Source organism: Coturnix japonica, chromosome 24, assembly GCF_054131305.1.
Source record: "Coturnix japonica strain WE chromosome 24, WE-NBRP24, whole genome shotgun sequence".
Lineage (NCBI taxonomy): Eukaryota > Metazoa > Chordata > Aves > Galliformes > Phasianidae > Coturnix > Coturnix japonica.
This window is the reverse complement of record NC_140686.1, coordinates 1,964,602-1,983,972: the sequence shown is the minus strand read 5'-3', so window position 1 is coordinate 1,983,972 and position 19,371 is coordinate 1,964,602. Positions and strand designations below refer to the sequence as shown.

The following is a 19,371-nucleotide window of genomic DNA, read 5'->3' as shown; positions in this document are numbered from 1 at the left end:
ACTTTTTAAAACTGGTGCTGTCTCTTTCAGTAGCTGCTCAAAATGTGCCTGGCTTGGGCTGGCCATCGTAGGGCAATGAAGCGGTCGGCTTCAGGTCCCTCCATGGAAATGTAGCTGCTTTTCCCCCGTTTCCCTGTTGGTGTTCTGCACCTGTGGCCTTTCAGCCCAACTGGAACTGCTAGCAACAGACTGTGAGCATCCCCTTGCTCTGCGAGGGCTGAGAGGAAAGCAAGGGAGAGGAAGCAGGGCGGGAGGAAGAAGGGTGTCCCTGCACTCAGCCTCTTGAGCTTGTCTGTATTTCCGGCTGGCTCTTTCAGCCTTCTGATGCACCGTGTGTTGCTGTTTGCCCCGGGAAGCCCAGCTGCACGCATGGAGGAGGACAGGGCAGCTGGAGGGCTGCAGGTGAACGCGCCTCAGGCACAGAGCTGAGCCGTGAGCCGGGAGGGTCCTGAGCCGCGCGGCGCTGCTTCAGCTCCAATGGCTTCAAGCACGCGATGGGCAGCGCTGCGTGTTTAGTGCCAGGGTGCTGCGAGGGCACGTTGCTGAGCCAGAGCCCAAAGAGGAGAGGCTGGATGCCAGGAGTGTCTGGTGGCCATTTTCAATTGGCGCCTTGGCGTCTTTCTTCTTCCACCAGCCTGCACAGTGGACTCGGTACAATGAGCTACAAGGCACTGCCTCCTGCTGCCTGCATGGCAGCAAGCAGCACTGCCGGAGGTGAAAGAGAGGATTGTTGGGCTGTGTGCAGCAAAGGACCTGGATGTGAAGGAGGGAAGCCAAAGATTGATGAGTGGTCATTGCATCTCAGCTGTGGGTCTGGGCTCAGCCCGTGCAGCAGCACCTCGGGGCTGGGGCCGAGCCCGGTGCCCGGGGCTGTGCTGCCTGCAGGAGGCTGCGGGGCTGTGGGGCTGGGGCAGCCGCTGTGGGTGCAGCACATGGGCATGGGGGAGGGCCGGCAGCAGGGAGGGCGTTGGGTCCGAGCACAAATCGTGTTGGTCACAGCACAGGGGCTGCAGGGGATGCCAGGAGCGCAGAGCAGTGAGGGCTGGGCTGTGTGCAGGACACGGCATGAAATCTTCCCTCGGCAGCTGCTGAGCTTTTCCCCCAAGGCTTCAGACTCAGATGATGAGGCTCTGCAGTAAAGCCAGCCGGGCCATCCTGATCCTGCAGGGTTAGGAAAGGGCACAACAGAGCAGTCAGTGAGGAGCACAAGGCAGTGAAGCGCAGCACGAGCCATTGATTGCCTGCACTGATGATGTTCTGCAGCCACCTCCATTGAGATCTGCGTCCTGAGTGCGGATGGACAGTGAAGGGAAAGGAGGAGCGGGGGATGGAGGGGCAGGAAGCGCTTGGTGCCGGCGGGAGCAGTTCCAGGCCATGGCGGCATGGTGGCGCCGGGAAGGTGATCGGAGCTGAAGGAAGGTGTGTAACATGTCCTTGCTCTGGCTGTCAGTGAGCGGGACGAGTCGGGGCTGCAGTTCTGTGCTGGTGTTTGTTGCTGGGACCGGCTGCCTGAGCAGAATGGGGGCAGCGAGAGGGAGGTTGGACAAGCGGCAGCATCAGGAGCACGGCCCGGTTCTGCTGTGCTGATGGTGCTGTACGGCTGTGGGTCCCCACTGAGGGTCGGTGAGGCAGCGTGGCCCCGTGTGTGTTCCAGCACGGTGTGCGGATGTGGGATGTAATGAGAGTGAGTGGATGCAAATGGAGTCAGAGGTGTTACAAGGAGAGGCTCAGGATTGGAGCATGGAGAGCAGAGCTGGTGTGTCCCACGCCAGTGCCAGCAGTGCCAGCAGTGCGGCCGCCATGTTAGAACCCCGGCCATGTCACCTTGGTCACCTTGGTCACCGTTGCCCCACGCAACGCACTCGCCTCTGAGAGCTCTGGACGTTGACAGCCATGCCGGAAGCCAAGAGAGCAAGGCTGGAGGATTCCCATGATTTAGGTGGGAAGATGGAGCCGGGCACTGCAGGGTCAAAGAGGAGGAGGAGGGGGCCCGCCATGACCATCAGGTGGCAGACAGGCAAGCGAGCCCGTTCCCATCGCGCCTGGACCAGCTGCATGACCACCTCCGTGGAGCCCATGGAGGTGGATCCACCTCCAGATGAGCCCATGGAGGTGGATCCACCTCCAGATGAACCCATGGAGGTGGATCCGCCCGTGGCACAGCTGGCCTGGCACCACACCACCGTGCCAGGCCCCACATCCTTACCATCTCAGCTCCGCCATCACTGGTCCAGGCGCTGGGCTCCTTACCGCCTGCGCGGCCCCCGCCCCCGGCATTAGCCGGGTGGCTTCATTTAACATCAGCTCCTCCTTTGAGACCTCTGCGGGCCCCCAGTTCCGTCCTAACCCTATTTCTATTGTGGATTTTAGTGTTAAGTTTAGTTGTAGTTTTAGGAGTAGGTTATTGTTTGCGTTTTTTAGTTAGGAGTAGGTTATTGTTCACGTTTTAGTGTTAGTAGATGATTGTTCCTGTTTTAGAGCTAGTTGTAGGTTACTGTTCATGTTTTAGTGTTAGGTGTAGGTTTCTGTTCCTGTTTTAGAGTTAGGCATAGGTTACTGTTCGTACTTAGAGTTAGGTGGGGTCCTACCAGCAGATGGCAGCAAACAGCGCTTACTCGGTAAGCACACGTCTGCTTTCTCACCCAATGACATGAGTGCTGCTTCATGAGTGCAGAGGTCTGTGACATCTCCGATGGATGGGATTTGCATCTTGTGACTTCTCTGTTGCAGACTGTCGAGGAGCAGAGTGTGAGTGGCTGTGAAATGCAATTGGGCTTCATGGAAACAGTCCGGAGCTGTGTCTGGAGCTTCCTGCGTGGCCGTTGTAAGGTAGGTGTGCCTTACTGTAAGCGTGTGCTGAAGCAGTGTTGGTTAAGCACAGCTCACTCCTCTGTCTTCAACAGATCAGCTTTCTGCACTCTTTATTTCTGTGGCTGGCGTTGTAGAGCACAGCAGCAGCAAGGCCACGAACACGTCCACAACCAGGTACGTGAACATGGGTAACTTTAATGGCTAGAATAACGTTCCTGTTAGTATCAAGGCAGTGGTCACGTGTGTGTGCTGGAGCTCATGGATAGGTTTATTCTTGCCTGTTAAGCTTTTCCCTTATTGACACCCACCCATCCTCTCTTGTTTCTCTTCCTTTTCAGTTGTTTGAAAGCTCCCTGACTGTTTCCCAATTGATTCTTGCAGGACTCGGAGGGTTTTGAGTATCAGACTTGGGAGACAGTGAAGAAACCCAAGGCAAGTGCTGCTCAGCTGAGCAAGAAAGCCAAGAAGGAAAGCAAAAAGAAACGATAAGGGCTTGAGCAGGAAGGCACAAAGGACAGCAGAATCGCCTGGATTGCGTCCTCACAGGTGCACCAAAGGACACACACTGTGTGGTACGGTTTTCAGGCCTGGCCATGCTTTCCCTTTCATGGACTCCAGAGGGGAACTAAGGAAGCTGTGTCTTTAATCATTACCAGTATCCCGCCTTCTTGGTTTCATATTGAAATGTATTTTGGATGCATTTGGCTTCTCTTTGTTGTAAATAAAAGCGAAACAAACATTTGATAAGTGTTGCTGCCTCTTTCAGTAGCTGCTCAATACAGTGCCTGGCTCGGGCTGGCAATTGCAGGGCCATGAAGTGGTCGGCTTCACGTCCCTCCCAGAATCACAGAATCACAGAATTGTAGGGGCTAGAAGGGACCTCTAGAGATCATCGAGTCCAACCCCTCTGCCAAAGCAGGCTCCATATACCACATCACACAGCTCGGCGTCCAGGCGGGTCTTGAATATCTCCAGAGAAGGAGACTCCACCACCTCCCTGGGCAGCCTGTTCCAGTGCTTCGTGACCCTCACTCCCCCCCACCTGCAAGTGCAGCAGTACTGAAGGCTGAGGGCTCTTTTCATAGGCAGGCGGGCAAAGGCAACTGAAATGCAAGTTTGCTGTCCCTCTTTGTTCTCGCATCAGTAGGCCCTGGATATCTTCCCAGCACCTCTCTTAATCAGCCTGGAAATGTTTGCTAGCAGGAAGTAACCCCATCACATTGCCTGAGACTAATGATGCCTTTTTCCCCACTCACTGCAGGCAGCCTCTGTGAGAGCAGTGGAGCAGCAGCTGTCTGTGCTATGGCTGTTGAACTGCATTTCTCACCACCTGAGATCCCTGAGCCCACGATACTGGAGAACATGCTGCGCTACGGACTCTTGTTTGGAGACCTTTTCCAGCTCCTGTGTGTGCTGGCCATCATCCTGCCAGTTTCCAAGTCCCCAGAGGCAGTAAGTAGCGCTGTGTGAGACTGATAGGAATGCTCAGGCAGTCGGCTGGGAGGGAACCGTCTGTAGCTGTTGCCTACGGCAGTGTGCCCCAGCACTGCTGAGAGTGCCGCACTTGGTTCTGTCCTTCCTTCCGCACGCCAGCAGCCTTGAGCTGCCAGCTCATCCTATCCTTCAGCTGCTGCTGCGCCCTATGAGCTGCCAGGCAGAGGGTCCACCCTCCCAGCACGGACCGCCTTGCTAGAGAGGACTTTAGGCTCTGGTTTGCATGGGATTTTTGGGAACTAGACAGAGGTGGAGTTTCTAATGTGCCTTGAGGTCAGGAAGGCGGTTTCCAGTGCTGGCCCCCAAAGCTGCTCGGTCAGGTGACTTTTTCTCCCAAAGCAGCTGTCAGCCAGTTGTAAGAAAGCTCCCTGACTGTTTCCCAATTGCTTCTTGCAGGACTCGGAGGGTTTTGAGTCTCAGACTTGGGAGACAGTGAAGAAACCCAAGGCAAGTGCTGCTCAGCTGAGCAAGAAAGCCAAGAAGGAAAGCAAAAAGAAACGATAAGGGCTTGAGCAGGAAGGCACAAAGGACAGCAGAATCGCCTGGATTGCATCCTCAGAGGTGCACCAAAGGACACACACTGCGTGGTCTGGTTTTCAGGCCTGGCCATGCTTTCCCTTTCGTGGACTGCGGAGAGGAACTAAGGAAGTTTTAGTCACTACCAGTATCCCTCCTATTTGATTTCATATTGAAATGTATTTTGGATGCATTTAGCTTCTCTTTGTTGCAAATAAAAGCGAAACAAACATTTGAATAGTGGTGCTGCCTCTTTCAATAGCTGCTCAAAACATGCCTGGCTCGGGCTGGTAATCGCAGGGTCATGAACTGGTTGGCTTCACATCCCTCCTGGAAATGGAGCTGCTTGTCCCACGTTTCCGTTTTGGTGTTCCCAACTGGTGGCCTTTCAGCCCATCTGGAACTGCTGGCGACGGACTGTGAGCATCCCCTGCTCTGTGAGGGCTGAGAGAAACAAAAGCAGCGTGGAAGGAAGAAAGGTGTCCCTGCGCCTTGAGTTTGTCTCAAGCCCTTTGGCTTTTTCTGGGTTCTGATGCACTGTCTGTTGCTGTTTGTACTGGGAAGCCCAGCTGCATGTTGGACTCGGAGGGTTTTGTGTTTACTGGCTGTTTCCAGTACTGGCTTCCACACTTGCTCTTTGAGGTTGTACAGCTGAAGCTTTAGGTGAAGTTTTCATGTGAGACAGGAGACTATGATGCCACCTTCCCTTTAGTTAAAATTGGACCTCAGTGATGTGGTCTGCAGTGAGGCAGAGCCTGCAATTGCTGGTGCTGATTCTCCGTTACTCCTCTGTTCTCTTTGCAGCCATCACTACCCATCATTTCCCTCAATGAATTTAGTTGAGATACTGTATATCTTGTGCTTGTTCTTTGGGAATGATGACCGCTTTGTTTGATGTGGGGTTTCTGGCCCTCATTCCTCCAATTAATGCGATGGAACTGACAAACTTGTTTGTGTTCAGGTTGTTTGTATGCTCTATTTCTTATTTTCTCTGTATATGCACTGTCCCCATGATTCCCTGTGCATGTGATGAATTCACATGACAATAAACAAAAGAGACAATCTCCATTTCTTAGGAATGATGCTTAGGTTCAGGTACAGATGAGCTTCGTTTTAGAGGCTTCAGGCTTTGGAGACTACCTTGGTTCGAACAGCAGAAGGAAGCAGTGTTCACTTCTCAGCAGCACCAATCTACAAACCTGAGTAATAGCTGCTTGTTGCTCTGTTTCTGCAGAGCCTCGCAGCTCCCCGTGCACTGATTACAGCCTTTGGAAAGGCAGCCAACTCGCTTTCCTTGGAAAGCCACACAGATGTGAACCGTAATAGCCCATTGACTTTAGAGATGATTGAACAGGACTCTTTGACTAAAGGATACTGTCAGATGCGTGTCTGCCCCTCTATTATCTGGTGCTCTGTGTTGGAAGCTTGAAGCTAGCACATCTTGCTCTGCTGTTTTCTGTGTGTCCTTTTCCAGTTGGCAAGCTCTGACTGCTAGAACCCAAGATGCTAAAGCAATATTTAGACTCAAATGCATTTAATGAAAGGAGGCAATCTGTGTGTGTGCGCTTTCTCCAATGAGACTGGCACTGTTCCCTCGTATCTTTACCAGATAACTAGACTTTATTTCCTGTAGAGAGTTTTATTTACAGCTGGTTAGCTGAGAAGGGTCGTAAACACGGTGCAGTTAATCAAGGAGCCATAACACCTGCAAGGACAGTGAGAACAACAGGATGCCCTGGGATGGTGAGAAACTAGCCATGGTTCTGTGAACTCAGCAAGGGAGTAGCTTTCAGGATGATAACAAGAAGCTGCAAAGATACTTGGGGATGGTATGTAATTGGGAACCAATGATGAGCTCCACTTTTGCAATATGTATGAGCTAATTATCCGTATTATAAATGTACACGCAGCCAAGGAATAAACGAGATTAGCTGATCATATGTCAATGACAGGTGTGATCGTTTGCTTTTCTCCCGCCGTTCTGCAACAGGTGCTGTTCTTTAGAAAGCTCTGCCTGATTATGCACATCTCTCTGCATAGAGTTGGGCTTCTTTTGACAGAGGGCCCTATTACAATCTTGAAAAAAAACACAGAACATGATAACTGGAAAACTCACGTTGTAAAGCTAGATAACACCAATTTTTAACAAAGCTTGCAGCTGCACTTCCCCACAGAGAGCATGGCAAAGCTTTGATGACAGGGCTTAACAGACTTAGGAAAACTCACTGCAAGAGACTGAATGTGTCTCACTTTGTCCATTCTTCATAGGTGCCCTGCCCGCAGCAGGAGCAGAGCAAGAGTCTCCCCAGTACTCTGAGGTACTTTCTCTGAAGGATGTGCAGGGACCCCTGTTGGCTTGCTTACTTCTTGGCTTGCTTACTTCTAGGCTTGTCACCTCTGGACCCACCTCCCTCTGCTGCTGCCTCTGCCTTATGCTTCTGAACAATGAGATCTTGAAATACTTAAGCTCTAGGCCAGCTGTTCAAGGTACATAATGCTGCTAGCAGGCCTGGGTGCTTTTCACAAGCTGGAGGGGCAAAGCAGTGTGTTAGAAACAGCCTTCTAGTGGATACACAGAAACACTTTGCTCCCCCTGCAGGTTTCTGCACTGAAGCTGACATGAACCTAACAGTGGATGAGCAATGGGTATTTCTGAATTCTCCCCATCCCTGATTCTAGGAGGAGCCCAAGCTCCTGCCTTCAATGCCCAACTGTGAATTGGCCCTTTTGCTAAGCTTGTGCCACATGAAAGACTGCAGCCATATTGGGGATGTTTAATGTAAACAGGCACCAAATTACACGACAACACAAGCCATATACTCACATCAAAGCTCTGGACTCTGAGGTTTCTCCATGTCCGTCCTAAGTTTCCACGTAGTTCCCAGAGAGTGGTGCTCAGGTCTTTGCTGTAACAACCCAGAGTGGAGAGCTGATTCCTTCTCTGGGACATTTCTGTAGCTCAGGATGCTTCAGCGTGCACTCAGCTATGACAGTGACTGGGAAGGAATGGGGCTGCTGCATTCCGTGTCTGCTCCTATGAGCAGCTTAAGGTTACAGTGGGGGCATGAGCTCAGGTTGCTGTAGCACACTGAGCATCGTTTCAGCAGGGTAGATTCAGTGATATGAAAGTTGGTTGCCTTGTTTTACTAACCTGTAATTAGGAGGGCTGCCAATCAAGAAGTTGCTTTTTCCATGCTGGGAGAATTGTGTGCATGTTCCTTTCAAAAAGCTATTTTTTGAATTCTAATAGAAGGGAATGCAATTAAGTAACGTGAGTTTTTGAAAGTAGAAGTTGTCAGTTTCCCTCCATAAAGTCTGCTCTTTCAGAAGTTGTGCTCTTGTGAATGTCCACAGCAAGGCCTGTCTCTCTTTCAGGCTCAAGGCTGGAAGTGACAGACTGGAAACCACAGCTCAGCAACAAAGCAAAACGAATGAAGCCCCTCAGGACAACCTTCAAGCCTTTGCTTCAGTAAGCTAGTTAAAAACCTCTGTGGGTTTTGCAAGCTCCTGAGACTAGTTAAGTAATTCTGTGAGGAAAATGCATGATGACATTTTCCTGGAGGGCCTAGGAGAGCTGAATTCCCAAGCTGTGCTGACCATAGGCTACTCTGAAAATCCTGCCATTCGTTATTTCCCCACGTTTGTGGTTTTGAGACTTGCCACGATGCTATGGCAAGCCGTAGTTAACACTAGAGAAGGTAAGGGTTTACACTAACATGCTGGTGTAAGTATTTTCAGGTTTAGATCTGCTTTAGTTGTGGTATCGAAGACCTCAGGCTGCACGTTAGACATTCCTCCTGCATTAGAGGTATTTGCCAAGTTTGTAGAACTGCACAGCACTGACTTGAAGTGTCTCACTGTCCTTAACGTGGTTAGAGTTGTTATAAAATAGTATTTTCATCTGAGGCCTATGAGAAGCAAATGATTCATGGATTTGGTCTGGGGAGGTAGGGAGGTGACTGCAGGCCCTGCGCTGTACTGATACTGGCAAGAGTGGCAATAAGGTGTGAACTTCAGGAAGAAACACTGCATATACAAAATAACAAAACTTAATTTTTAGTCTTTATTATTAAAGCATGTAAAAAAGAGACCAAAAAACCCACAAAACTAGTGGGATATGTGATCTTGTTTCTGTGAAACAACCACATGAGGCTGCTTTAATGGCAGTGATTGCCATTCTCAGTGAGAACTCCAGGTTTTGATCACAGTTTTGATGAAATTTTACTCTTCCTGTGCTTCAGCCTTGAAAAACAGTCACTCACAAATGTATTTACTGCCAGAAGCGGTGACACAAGTAAGAAGGAGGATATTTCTCTCTGGTAAAATGAGACTTGTAGAGGTCTGGTAGAGAGACATGATCAAACTTTTAGTTGCAACTCCATATATTCCATTTGAAAATCTGCAAGTCATGTATTTATGTCAACTGAAAATGGAGTCATAAAGAAAGCAAATAAATGATATATTTTTTTTTTCAATCTTGAAACCTATTCTTAATTTTCATTGTTAAAATGGGAAGCATAGCTGCATCTTTTTCATTTAGAGTAAGCCAAAAGGAATTCTTTCAGCATTATCAATAGAAACTAGCTGTTAATCCAGCTGAGGATTAACAGACCATGTGCATGAGATACAGTGTGAGAGCTTCAGACTGGACCAGGAACAAGCAAAACTGTATTTAAGCATACACATTGGCTGCATAGGAAAGCAAGAGTGTAACATCAAAAGCACCACCTCAGCTCTAGCTCTCCAACCTAGACAGAGCTGGAGCTGCTATAGTCTCTACCTGCAACTGCCCAGTTCTCTTCAAAGCCCTGGAGCAAGCAATGCAGAAACATGCTATCTGCCCAGCCAGATTTCCCAGCTTGTAAACACATCAGCTGCAAATCAGGCGTAGTAAATCACCTGTGGATACTGATAGGACAAGGGGAATGGTTTGAAACTAAGGCAGGGGAGGTTTAGGTTAGATATTAGGAGGAAGTTTTTCACACAGAGGGTGGTAACTCACTGAAACAGGTTGCCCAAGGGGGTTGAGGATGCCCCATCCCTGGAGACATTCAAGGCCAGGCTGGATGTGGCTATATCCAGGGGGGTTGAAACTAGATGGTCATTGTGGGCCTTTTCAATCCAGGCCATTCCATTCTATGATTAAAAGATTCTATGACCAGACAACACGCAGCACACAAGCCTTTACTGCCATTGTTACTCTTCAATAAGCAAAATACACACAGTGATTTAATAGGGGAAAAATAAAGACTGCAAAAAGAGAGCTTCAGACTGCCATTTTGTACCTCAGAGCTGCAAGGATTGTGAGCTAAATTATCCAGCCGTATTGTTATGTCAAAGGAAAGGTGAGTCTTTAGCAGACTAACCCAAATGCCAATGCTTACACAACACTTAAGCCACACTTAAGCCCTTACTTGAAAATCTTACTGTGCTACGTGGATCTAGTACTGGGTAAAAGAAGAGGAATCACCTCACGCAGACAGCAACAGGAATAGCAATTGCTCAGTGGTTCTTAGAGAAAGCTCCAGATTACCAAAGAGAACACACTGAGAATATGAGGAACTGTGACAGGAAATACCAATTTCTGAAGAAAAATAAAAATTAAATGGAACTATTTGTTTTTAACAGGAATGAATTTAAAATATTATTCAAAATCACCCATATTAAAGATTTAATAAACAGTATGAACAAAGGTGGAGGGGGGGAGGGGAAGATGGGAAAACTGAAGACAGAAAGCTGACAACTGGTTTAGTAACAGGTTAAAAACGTGTGCTTTGAGATCCCTATTAAATAATACCCACAAGTAGGGCAAGAAATAACCCTGCAGACGGTTATCCCCGTGACTATTCCAAAGGCAACGGCCCCAGGACACACCGTTGCCAACCGCTTTCTGAGGCAGCCGAGCCTACAGACGCGCACACTCCTGCTCTCCGCGGGTGTGTATCCTCTTCATATCGCTTACTATCGCTTCATATCGCTTAATATCGCACGTATAACGCATACGTGGGGCTCCCGGCTCCGGCTGGGAGCCTGAGGCTGCCCTGCAGCCTGTGGGTTGGGCCGCGGCTTCCTGAGCGTGCGCCGTGTTTCCGCGTCCTGCTCGGGGCTCGGCCCGGCAGAGTTTTGAGACAATATGAAGAAGATGCTCAGCTTCGTAAAGAAGAAAAAACGGGATCCGCCGCCCGGCAGCGCCGCCTCGGCGTGCTCCGCCGGTGTGTACGAGATCCGCCGGAAGGAGCTGACCAAGCTGCACCGAGGGGCCGCCGCCGGAGACCTGGCCCTGGTGCAGCAAGGACTGAAGAAGCACGACATCGACGAGCGCGACAAGGCGCAGCGGTAAGGGCGGCGGGCCGGGCCGGGATCCCCGCTGCATGACCTGGGCACAGAGGGCTGCTGTTAACGGGGGCCGCGTGTGGCTGGGACGGCCGGTAGAGGCCGCTCCGATGTGCCCTCCCGGCCTGGATCCCTCGTAGGGCTGCTCGGCATTCCTCCGAGCTGGGAGCTCTGTTGGGGGCTGGTGAGAAAAGGCAGCGATAAGGCTGCTGGCTTCATGAAGGCTTTCTTGCTTGCGAAGCTGATGGTGGTTCCTTTAGGTTGTCATATTCCCCAGTGCTTGGTAACGGCTGCTTTTGGGTGAGGAGGGGCTCCTGCACAAAGTTGTGTTTGTTACAGTTAAATTACTCATTCGAGCTCTTTGCGGTACACTGTGCTAAATAAATAATAAATACAGTGCTCAGATCAATATTGTCAGGCTTCTGTTCGGAGGTGAAGGATCTTGTATACTTATTTGGGAATTTCTCAGTGGGGACAGTCACCCTCGAGTTGTTCCATGTCTGTGACAAGGCATGATGAGTTATTTGACGTTCTGCCTGTTATTTCGTCCTCATCTTCTCTGCCTTGGAGGAAGCTGGTCTTATGGAGGGTACTCATCAGCCTGCCCGTGATGGGAGCTGTTAGGACAAGAGGGAACAGCCTCAGCTTGCACCAGGGGAGGTTCACGTTGGATGCTAGGATAAGCCTCTCCAGAGAGTGGTTGTGCACTGGAATGGGCTGCCCAGGTTGGTGGTAAAGTCACCGTCCCTGGAGGTGTTCAAGAAACATGTAGATGTTGTACTAAGGGACATGGTTTGGTGCACGCTGGTAATGGAATAAGCTTGTTTTTATTTTATTTTGTTTATTTTGGGAGGTAATTGGGATAAAGAAATGCAATTTGCCCTGTTCATGTACCACAGAGTGAAAATATTTATTTAGCTGTCTGTTTCAATTTACACGTTTCACTTTTAGGACACCACTGCATCTTGCTTGTGCAAATGGACGTGAGGATGTCGTTACGTTTCTAGTAGAAAACAAGTGTAAGCTAAATCTTTTTGACAGTGATAACAGATCTCCACTGATGAAGGTAAGTAGAACATACTATGTTGCTGCAAGTAGGAATTATTGATTATGTATTAAATGATGTCTTTCCAGATTTTTTAAGTAAGTCTGTGTAGAAGCATGCATGCTGTAATCAGTGTGGCTTTGGCATGTGCTAGCTAATCTTGGCAGATGCTTTTATATTCCAGGAATGGGAAGTTGTAGTAGTAGTGACACAGTGAAATATGACTGCTGGAAATTTTACCTTTTTTTTTTGTGTGTGTGTGTGTGTGTGTGTGTGTTGTTTCCAGGCAGTACAATGCCAGAAAGAAAGATGTGCAGTGATCCTGCTAGAGCATGGTGCTGATCCGAACCTGGCAGATGCTGGTGGCAACACTGCCCTTCACTTGGCTGCTGTAACTCCTAACACATTTCTAGCAGGGATGTTAATTGAGCACAGTGCCCGTATCAATGCTCAGAATAAGGTACATTTCGATATTCAATAGAGAAGTTCAAAAAGTTGCATTGATATTTTTATTGTAGATTTTTTGTTTGTTTCTTTTGATTTTTAACTTGAATTATTTCTGTTCTTTCAGGACGGATGTACTCCTCTTACTCTTGCTATCTCTGAAAATCACAAAGAAATGGTAGAGCTCCTTCTTAAAAAAGGAGCTGATGTTCACACTCGAGATCCGTGTGAAAGGTGAGGAGATGGTCTAAACTCTGCAGGTCACCTTAGTTGTCTTCAGGTTGGACTGATGGGAGGGATGGGAATGAGCATTGAAGTAGAAAGACACAGAGAAAGAGCTCGTTGAGTGACTGGCGAAAGCAGGTCTCAGCTTGGCAGGTGACATGCATTATTGCATGTTTTCTGCATTGAAAACTGCAAGAAAACATTGTTTCTGGTAGCCGCTGTGGCAGGAAAATTGCTATTGTGCCAGCAACATTGCTGTTATGCCAGAGAGAGTTTTTCAAATTGATGCCAAGTTTGTATGCAAGTGTTGTTAATATAGAAGCTTTTTTTTCTGTTCATAAAGTGATTTTATTTTTCTTTGAGATTGAGCAAATGGGAATTAAAATAATTACAATGTCTGACTAAATTGTATGGTTTGTCTTGTATTTTGGATGCTGTAGAACCCCACTTATGACTGCAGCGGCCGGTGGGGAGCTTAAGTTGGTAGAAATGCTTCTTCGCTATGGTGCTGAAATTTTCCATAAAGACGTTAATGGATGGACAGCTGAGGACTATGCTATCCTTCATGGAAATGCTAGGTAAACTTTTAAATTTATTGCTAGGTTTTTAGTTATCAGTGTTGAGTTTGAACCTTTTTGGTAACAGCACCAAGTTTAACGGTGCTATTTTGAAGATGTGTTCATTGACATCTTCTCACGTATACTGTTCATGTGTCTGGTGTTAATTTGAAAGTTGAGAAAAGGGCTTCTGCTCAAAATTCTCTGTAAGATTTCAAGTGTTTGTTTCTAAGCTGATGTCTGCCTGCTATACACTATTAAAATGTGTCTGTAGCCCACAGACGCAGAAGTTCAACTTGAAAAACTGAAATGTTTGTAAATTCTTCTCAAAACAGAACCCTTGTTATTACTGTCTTCAGTTCCACTGAGCAGGAACCACCTGTTTTGTTTCAGAGGAGATCTAGCTGTTATTTCTTTTGTTAAATTACTAAGCAGTTTAACTCCTCCTACACATAAGTATTTTACCCATGGGTGTTCATTCATAAGAGTGGTTGTATTTGTAAAAACTGGACTGCAAAGGGTACCGAGCAGAAGTAAATAACTTCATAGATCTGGATGTGCATCTATAAAATAGATGTGTCCATTATATTTGAGTATGTTACGGTTTGCAAAAAGTAGAGTATGTTACACTTACTGAATATGAAAATTGTTTTGGCTATGGTTAAAGCTCCCTGACTGTTTCCCAATTGATTCTTGCATGACTCGGAGGGTTTTGAGTATCAGACTTGGGAGACAGTGAAGAAACCCAAGGCAAGTGCTGCTCAGCTGAGCAAGAAAGCCAAGAAGGAAAGCAAAAAGAAACGATAAGGGCTTGAGCAGAAAGGCACAAAGGACAGCAGAATCGCCTGGATTGCGTCCTCACAGGTGCACCAAAGGACACACACTGTGTGGTGCGGTTTTCAGGCCTGGCTGTGCTTTCCCTTTCATGGACTCCAGAGGGGAACTAAGGAAGCTGTGTCTTTAATCATTACCAGTATTCCGCCTTTTTGATTTCATATTGAAATGTATTTTGGATGCATTTGGCTTCTCTTTGTTGTAAATAAAAGCGAAACAAACATTTGATAAGTGTTGCTGCCTCTTTCAGTAGCTGCTCAATACAGTGCCTGGCTCGGGCTGGCAATTGCAGGGCCATGAAGTGGTCGGCTTCACGTCCCTCCCGGAATCACAGAATCACAGAATTGTAGGGGCTAGAAGGGACCTCTAGATATCGTCGAGTCCAACCCCCCTGCCAAAGCAGGCTCCATATACCACATCACACAGCTCGGCGTCCGGGCGGGTCTTGAATATCTCCAGAGAAGGAGACTCCACCACCTCCCTGGGCAGCCTGTTCCAGTGCTTCGTGACCCTCACTCCCCCCCACCTGCAAGTGCAGCAGTACTGAAGGCTGAGGGCTCTTTTCGTAGGCAGGCGGGCAAAGGCAACTGAAATGCAAGTTTGCTGTCCCTCTTTGTTCTCGCGTCAGTAGGCCCTGGATATCTTCCCAGCACCTCTCTTAATCAGCCTGGAAATGTTTGCTAGCAGGAAGTAACCCCATCACATTGCCTGAGACTAATGATGCCTTTTTCCCCACTCACTGCAGGCAGCCTCTGTGATCATTTTAGACAAAAGTGCACGCTAATAGAACTAAATTTGATAGTTTATTCTGTTTTCCAAGCAGGTGTTGCACTTGGGCTCTGTATCACGTACTGGCCACGCAGATATGGTGTACAACTGGAAGAAATCCTTCAGACCCTGAATGCAGGAGAGAATCTGTGATGGGTGAGAGAGGAAATGTGCACCTTGAAGCAGGGGACGCCCTGCTGGCACCGCCTGTTACATCCAACACCAACATGGCTTGCTGTTTCTCAAGGGTCAGTAAGTAATAATGCCCCTAGTGATACTCTAGTACATTTTTCCTCTAAAATTGGTTCTATTTGACATGCTATTCCATTAAATTGCGCGATCATTAATCAATTATTAGCCCGGATAACTCAGTCAGTAGAGCATGGTTATGAGCATCTTAAAAGCATTTATTGCACAAATTTTAGTGGTCATTAAAAAATCAATGTATCAGAGTATATGAAAATTGAAGACTTTTCCAAATCAGTTACAGATTAACACAATGGGACCCTCACAGATTTATTTTCAGGTTGCAGAAACTTAGGTTGCAGTACAAACATATTTGTTCTTTTTAGTGGGTTTAACAGTAATGTTGTTATGTTGTATTTGACTTGTCTCTTTTTTCACTTTCAGAGTATTGTCAATCAAGGCCTTGATTGAGTTATCATAGTTATGTTATTAATATAAGTAGTGTTGTTATTCTATAGGCAGTATCTTGAAATTGTTGTAATACAAGAAGAATTTATGGAGCAGCAGCCATGGATCAAGATAAGGAGTTCACAGAGCAGCAGCTACGGGGCAGGATAAAACTACATGAGAACTAATTGAACAAATGAACTGAATTGCTTGTTAAATATGGTTAGTCGGTCGGTAAACTGAGCCTTTTCAGCCTAAAGGAAAACGGGGGAAATGTAGAGAGTGTTTTTTACAGCTAGTTAGCTGAGAAGGGTCGTAAACACGGTGCAGTTAATCAAGCAGCCATACCACCTGCAAGGACAGTGAGAACAACAGGATGCCCTGGGATGGTGAGAAACTAGCCATGGTTCTGTGAACTCAGCAAGGGAGTAGCTTTCAGGATGATAACAAGAAGCTGCAAAGATACTTGGGGATGGTATGTAATTGGGAACCAATGATGAGCTCCACTTTTGCAATATGTATGAGCTAATTATCCGTATTATAAATGTACACGCAGCCAAGGAATAAACGAGATTAGCTGATCATATGTCAATGACAGGTGTGATCGTTTGCTTTTCTCCTGCCGTTCTGCAACAGGTGCTGTTCTTTAGAAAGCTCTGCCTGATTATGCACATCTCTCTGCATAGAGTTGGGCTTCTTTTGACAGAGGGCCCTATTACAATCTTGAAAAAAAACACAGAACATGATAACTGGAAAACTCACGTTGTAAAGCTAGATAACACCAATTTTTAACAAAGCTTGCAGCTGCACTTCCCCACAGAGAGCATGGCAAAGCTTTGATGACAGGGCTTAACAGACTTAGGAAAACTCACTGCAAGAGACTGAATGTGTCTCACTTTGTCCATTCTTCATAGGTGCCCTGCCCGCAGCAGGAGCAGAGCAAGAGGAAGACTGAATCTCCCCAGTACTCTGAGGTACTTTCTCTGAAGGATGTGCAGGGACCCCTGTTGGCTTGCTTACTTCTTGGCTTGCTTACTTCTAGGCTTGTCACCTCTGGACCCACCTCCCTCTGCTGCTGCCTCTGCCTTATGCTTCTGAACAATGAGACCTTGAAATACTTAAGCTCTAGGCCAGCTGTTCAAGGTACATAATGCTGCTAGCAGGCCTGGGTGCTTTTCACAAGCTGGAGGGGCAAAGCAGTGTGTTAGAAACAGCCTTCTAGTGGATACACAGAAACACTTTGCTCCCCCTGCAGGTTTCTGCACTGAAGCTGACATGAACCTAACAGTGGATGAGCAATGGGTATTTCTGAATTCTCCCCATCCCTGATTCTAGGAGGAGCCCAAGCTCCTGCCTTCAATGCCCAACTGTGAATTGGCCCTTTTGCTAAGCTTGTGCCACATGAAAGACTGCAGCCATATTGGGGATGTTTAATGTAAACAGGCACCAAATTACACGACAACACAAGCCATATACTCACATCAAAGCTCTGGACTCTGAGGTTTCTCCATGTCCGTCCTAAGTTTCCACGTAGTTCCCAGAGAGTGGTGCTCAGGTCTTTGCTGTAACAACCCAGAGTGGAGAGCTGATTCCTTCTCTGGGACATTTCTGTAGCTCAGGATGCTTCAGCGTGCACTCAGCTATGACAGTGACTGGGAAGGAATGGGGCTGCTGCATTCCGTGTCTGCTCCTATGAGCAGCTTAAGGTTACAGTGGGGGCATGAGCTCAGGTTGCTGTAGCACACTGAGCATCGTTTCAGCAGGGTAGATTCAGTGATATGAAAGTTGGTTGCCTTGTTTTACTAACCTGTAATTAGGAGGGCTGCCAATCAAGAAGTTGCTTTTTCCATGCTGGGAGAATTGTGTGCATGTTCCTTTCAAAAAGCTATTTTTTGAATTCTAATAGAAGGGAATGCAATTAAGTAACGTGAGTTTTTGAAAGTAGAAGTTGTCAGTTTCCCTCCATAAAGACTGCTCTTTCAGAAGTTGTGCTCTTGTGAATGTCCACAGCAAGGCCTGTCTCTCTTTCAGGCTCAAGGCTGGAAGTGACAGACTGGAAACCACAGCTCAGCAACAAAGCAAAACGAATGAAGCCCCTCAGGACAACCTTCAAGCCTTTGCTTCAGTAAGCTAGTTAAAAACCTCTGTGGGTTTTGCAAGCTCCTGAGACTAGTTAAGTAATTCTGTGAGGAAAATGCATGATGACATTTTCCTGGAGGGCCTAGGAGAGCTGAATTCCCAAGCTGTGCTGACCATAGGCTACTCTGAAAATCCTGCCATTCGTTATTTCCCCACGTTTGTGGTTTTGAGACTTGCCACGATGCTATGGCAAGCCGTAGTTAACACTAGAGAAGGTAAGGGTTTACACTAACATGCTGGTGTAAGTATTTTCAGGTTTAGATCTGCTTTAGTTGTGGTATCGAAGACCTCAGGCTGCACGTTAGACATTCCTCCTCATTAGAGGTATTTGCCAAGTTTGTAGAACTGCACAGCACTGACTTAAAGTGTCTCACTGTCCTTAACGTGGTTAGAGTTGTTATAAAATAGTATTTTCATCTGAGGCCTATGAGAAGCAAATGATTCATGGATTTGGTCTGGGGAGGTAGGGAGGTGACTGCAGGCCCTGCGCTGTACTGATACTGGCAAGAGTGGCAATAAGGTGTGAACTTCAGGAAGAAACACTGCATATACAAAATAACAAAACTTAATTTTTAGTCTTTATTATTAAAGCATGTAAAAAAGAGACCAAAAAACCCACAAAACTAGTGGGATATGTGATCTTGTTTCTGTGAAACAACCACATGAGGCTGCTTTAATGGCAGTGATTGCCATTCTCAGTGAGAACTCCAGGTTTTGATCACAGTTTTGATGAAATTTTACTCTTCCTGTGCTTCAGCCTTGAAAAACAGTCACTCACAAATGTATTTACTGCCAGAAGCGGTGACACAAGTAAGAAGGAGGATATTTCTCTCTGGTAAAATGAGACTTGTAGAGGTCTGGTAGAGAGACATGATCAAACTTTTAGTTGCAACTCCATATATTCCATTTGAAAATCTGCAAGTCATGTATTTATGTCAACTGAAAATGGAGTCATAAAGAAAGCAAATAAATGATATATTTTTTTTTTCAATCTTGAAACCTATTCTTAATTTTCATTGTTAAAATGGGAAGCATAGCTGCATCTTTTTCATTTAGAGTAAGCCAAAAGGAATTCTTTCAGCATTATCAATAGAAACTAGCTGTTAATCCAGCTGAGGATTAACAGACCATGTGCATGAGATACAGTGTGAGAGCTTCAGACTGGACCAGGAACAAGCAAAACTGTATTTAAGCATACACATTGGCTGCATAGGAAAGCAAGAGTGTAACATCAAAAGCACCACCTCAGCTCTAGCTCTCCAACCTAGACAGAGCTGGAGCTGCTATAGTCTCTACCTGCAACTGCCCAGTTCTCTTCAAAGCCCTGGAGCAAGCAATGCAGAAACATGCTATCTGCCCAGCCAGATTTCCCAGCTTGTAAACACATCAGCTGCAAATCAGGCGTAGTAAATCACCTGTGGATACTGATAGGACAAGGGGAATGGTTTGAAACTAAGGCAGGGGAGGTTTAGGTTAGATATTAGGAGGAAGTTTTTCACACAGAGGGTGGTAACTCACTGAAACAGGTTGCCCAAGGGGGTTGAGGATGCCCCATCCCTGGAGACATTCAAG

At 47.1% G+C, this 19,371-nt stretch overlaps 2 protein-coding genes across 2 annotated transcripts; both read left to right on the top strand.

The window, feature by feature from the left end:
• The first annotated feature begins 3,887 nt into the window (after window positions 1-3,887).
• LOC146756970 (protein MANBAL-like) lies at window positions 3,888-5,059 on the top strand. Its single transcript, XM_085523414.1, has 2 exons — window positions 3,888-4,263; window positions 4,702-5,059. The coding sequence occupies exons 1-2, from the start codon at window positions 4,045-4,047 to the stop codon at window positions 4,807-4,809; spliced, it is 327 nt and encodes a 108-aa protein (XP_085379540.1). The 5' UTR covers window positions 3,888-4,044; the 3' UTR covers window positions 4,810-5,059.
• A 5,215-nt stretch (window positions 5,060-10,274) lies between these two features.
• On the top strand, window positions 10,275-17,794 carry LOC146756969 (uncharacterized). Its single transcript, XM_085523288.1, has 6 exons — window positions 10,275-11,157; window positions 12,106-12,220; window positions 12,486-12,659; window positions 12,771-12,877; window positions 13,309-13,446; window positions 17,692-17,794. Exons 1-6 carry the CDS (start codon window positions 10,955-10,957, stop codon window positions 17,792-17,794), a joined length of 840 nt encoding a protein of 279 aa, XP_085379414.1. The 5' UTR covers window positions 10,275-10,954.
• Window positions 17,795-19,371: the final 1,577 nt, after the last annotated feature.

Excerpts from the sequence above, each read along its gene's own strand:
- LOC146756970 (XM_085523414.1), top strand. The coding sequence starts at position 4,045 with ATGATGCCTTTTTCCCCACTCACTGCAGGCAGCCTCTGTGAGAGCAGT. Across the intron at positions 4,264-4,701 it reads TTTCCAAGTCCCCAGAGGCA|GACTCGGAGGGTTTTGAGTC; the intron begins GTAAGTAGCGCT and ends TGCTTCTTGCAG.
- LOC146756969 (XM_085523288.1), top strand. The coding sequence starts at position 10,955 with ATGAAGAAGATGCTCAGCTTCGTAAAGAAGAAAAAACGGGATCCGCCG. Across the intron at positions 11,158-12,105 it reads GAGCGCGACAAGGCGCAGCG|GACACCACTGCATCTTGCTT; the intron begins GTAAGGGCGGCG and ends TTTCACTTTTAG. Across the intron at positions 12,221-12,485 it reads ACAGATCTCCACTGATGAAG|GCAGTACAATGCCAGAAAGA; the intron begins GTAAGTAGAACA and ends TGTTGTTTCCAG.